At 57.7% G+C, this 3,603-nt stretch overlaps 1 protein-coding gene across 1 annotated transcript in view; it reads left to right on the forward strand.

The window, feature by feature from the left end:
- Positions 1–482, forward strand: part of TLE5 (TLE family member 5, transcriptional modulator) — a gene marked incomplete at its 5' end in the record, with an annotated part of 6,402 nt that extends 5,920 nt beyond the window's left edge. The window contains one exon of the mRNA XM_077751844.1: positions 393–482. Coding sequence (XP_077607970.1) covers positions 393–482 — 90 coding nt within the window. The remainder of the gene's footprint in view (positions 1–392) is intronic.
- Between the last annotated feature and the right edge of the window lie 3,121 nt (positions 483–3,603).

The following is a 3,603-nucleotide window of genomic DNA, read 5'->3' on the forward strand; positions in this document are numbered from 1 at the left end:
GGAGCTCAGCCAGGAGCAGGGGAGGGGGGGGCGGGCGTCCCAGAATTCCCTTTCTCCCCTCCCCGAATAAAGATGAGGGTACTCAAGTTGTCTTGGTTTTTTTTTTTAATTTTTTTCCTTTTTCCAGTATACTAGCTTGTCTTTTAAGAAAAGGGATATTAAAAAAAAAAGAAAAATGTTTAAAAAAAAACAAGCAACACCCACACCTGTGTCTGTATATAGCCTTTTAGACTGTCAGCTTTTGTTGTGCTCAGTCGTCTGATCGCTGCGGAGAAGTGACAATGCTGTGTCGAGGGTGGGCTTAGCTGTGCCTTTCAAATAAAGATGTGAGAAGGTTGGTCGCCTTGTTCCTGCCTCTGTGTTGCGGGCTGCCGCGGTGCCCCCCTTCCCAGGGGAGGAGGGGGCTTCCCTCGCGTCTGAGCCCCCTCCTCGCGGGGGACTGGATGGCCAGAGCCCCGGGGGAGTCCCGCTCCTCGCTGTAAGCCTGTCCCGCGAACCTGATGCGTAGACCAGAGAGGGTCAGCCGGAGGGTCTAGGTCACACAGCCACGCCCGGGTGCTGGAGGCCCTGGTTTCTGATCGCCAGGCCAGAGGCTTCCTAAGGGGCATTATTTTCCCTTAGAGACAGAAGATAGTTCCTGACTGCGGGATCAGCCCCCACCGCACACACTAGACCCTTTTTTCCAGAGCTGAGAACAGACCCCCAGCTGGACCTGACCGTCCGAAGGCCCTCCCGCCACCCCTGAGCTGGACCACCTGGGAGCGCCAGACGGAAAGGAGATTCCCAGAGTGCATCGGTGCTTGGGCCAGGAGGGCCTGAGGGTGCCCACCCAGGATGTGGGGCGAGGCTGGGGGTGTGAGCCAGGGGCTGCTGGAGCCTAGAATTCTCTCCCTCAGGGACCTGGGCGCCCAGGGGACTGTTAAAGTCCAAGAAATTCTCACATGCCCCCCATCTGGTGGGTTCCCACGGGGGGACCAAGCGCAGGGGGGAAGGTGGGGTGCGGGACAGGGGCTGAGTGGTCCCCACAGCCTCCTGCTGGGTCTCCCCCCTCGGGGCTGCAGCTGGAGCGGTGAGGTCGCTCCCCGCCTAACGTTTATCCTTGGGTGAAAAACCCAAACTCCGCGCACCTGGGTGGCTCAGTGGGTTCAGCCTCCGACCCTTGGTTCGGCTCAGGTCATGATCTCGCGGTTCCTAAGAACGAGCCGCGTGGGCTCCACAGCGCTCACAACCTGCTTGGAATTCTCTCCCTCTCTCTGCCCTTCCCTTCCTCGCGCGTATGTATGCTCGTGCGCTCTCTCTCCAAATAAATAAATAAATATTTTTTAAAAATCAAACTGGGGCGCCCGGGTGGCTCTGTCGATTAAGCCTCTGACTTCGGCTCAGGTCACGGTCTCACGGTTGGTGAGTTCAAGCCCGGCGTGGGGCTCTGTGCTGATGGTTCAGAGCCTGGAGCTGCTTCACATTCTGTGTCTCCCTCTCTCTCTGCCCCTCCCCCCTCAAAAATAAATAACCATTTAAAAAAAGCAGGAGTACTGAGTGATTCCATTTATATAAAGAACAAAATCCAGCCCAAGTGACCTCTACTGTCAGGTGTCATGGGGTCACCCTCCGGAGGGGGGAGGGGCACGGGGACCTCTGATGCGGCTGCTCGTGTTTCCTGTGTCAGCTTTGCGTGCCGATTCCACGCGTCTGTTCACTCTGTAATAATTCATCAACATGTTCACTCACACCCTGTGTGCCCTTTTGTGTGTTACGTTTCACAATTTTTTCTTTTTTAAAGGTTCTTTTTTCTTTAATGTTTTATTTATTTTTGAGAGAGAGAGAGACAGCGTGAGCAGGGGAGGGTCAGAGAGAGAGGGAGTCACAGACTCTGAAACAGGCTCCAGGCTCTGAGCTGGCAGTCAGCACAGAGCCCGACGCGGGGCTCAAACCCACGAACCATGAGATCATGACCTGAGCCGAAGTCAGACACTTAACCGACTGAGCCCCCCAGGCGCCCCCAGATGACACTTTTCTGAAGTCCTCCCAGGACCCTCCCCCCAAACAGGACTCAGTGGCCCCCCACCCAGGTCCTCCAGGTGACAGCTGCCATTAATAGGTCACATGGTGGTTCCAGGCATTGGGTTTCCAGCCTCGATTTAAATCCCGGCTCCGTCTCCCATAGCTGGGCAGTCTAGACAAGTGGCTTCTCCCCTCTGGACCTTGGTTTCCCTGTCTGTAAAATGGGTTTAATCTCGATACAACCCCTTGTTATTATTTAATCGGTGGAAATGCTTATAGCACAGCCTGGCACATTCCTTCCTTCCTTCCTTCCTGGCGACCTACTCTGAGCCCCAGGGAGGGACCCAGAAGACAGAAATTCCCGCCTCTGGCTGGAACAGACAGATAACCAGGAAAATACAAAACGTGTCAGCACACATGTTGATAAAGAGCCAGGCAAAGGAGGGATGGGAGCCTGGGCTGCATTTTTTTTTTTTTTAATTTGCACATAGAAGCAACTCAATAAATGTTAGCACTTCACTGAGGGCAGACCTGGGTCTGTAGCCGTCTCAGACCCTAACTAGTGATTTGAGGCAAGTGAAGTCACTTGTCTGATCTCCGTTTCTGGGAAACTGCTCCCGAGAATTAGCAGGAAGCCTGCGAGGGCTCACAAGCTGTCAGCTGGTGTTATTATTACTGATCTTGCCGGCAGATGAAGGGCTCGTGGGAGGGGGGCCTCTCAAATCCGACACCCCCAAACCAGGGGTCTTCTCCGGGGAAGGGGGCGCCCTGCCCGGCCACGGAGGATCTGTGACCTCGGGGGTCTCCCTTCGGGCCCCGGAGCACCCCCATCCCAAATCCCCCCTCCCTTGGGGAGGGTCGGGGAGCCCCCCGTGGCGGACGCGGACGGGAAGGTCCTGGGGGGGCGGGAGCGCGGGGCGGGCGGAGGGGGCGCCTGGGTGCCCCCTCCCCACCGCGGCNACTGGAAAAGGGACCCCCCCCCCAGAGAAGGAGGAGAGGGAGGGGGAGGAGCAGTGCCCCCAGCCCCTGGGCACCGGAGTGAGGAGAGGAGGGCCATCCACTTCTGACCTCCCCACCCCCTCTCAGATCCCATCCCTTGAGGGGGGGGGTCCCTTCTCCTTCTGCAAAGCCCCTCCCCTTCTCTGCCCATTCCCGTTTGGAAGGGTCTTTCCAGCAGGGAATCGCTCACCTGGGGTGTGGGCCGCCCCCCTTCTCTGTGCTTCAGTGTGCTAATGTCCTCAGTGCTGGAGACCGCCCTAGGCCCCAGTGGCCTGAGAGGGACCCAGGCCGTCCCCAAACACCCCTTCTGTGCCTGCACTGAGAGCACCCCAGTCCCTCTCCGTCCTGGTTCTGGTGTGAGCGGGAACTCCCCATGGGATCCAGGAAATGGGCACAGTCGGGCCCGCACACCTGCGGCCTCCCTTCTTCCCGGGCCCCCTGGGCACCAGCAGCTTGGACGCAGCAGTCTTGGGGGAGAAACAGAAAGAAGCCGGTGGGGTCTGGGACCTGGAACTGTCACGCTGCCCATTTCGCAGATGGCAAAACTGAGGCCCAAAGAAGGACAAAAGGTTGTCCCTCAAGGCAAGGCAGTGCTGTGGCGGG

This window comes from Crocuta crocuta, unplaced genomic scaffold, assembly GCF_008692635.1.
Source record: "Crocuta crocuta isolate KB4526 unplaced genomic scaffold, BGI_CrCroc_1.0 scaffold110, whole genome shotgun sequence".
In the NCBI taxonomy this organism is placed as follows: Eukaryota; Metazoa; Chordata; class Mammalia; order Carnivora; family Hyaenidae; genus Crocuta; species Crocuta crocuta.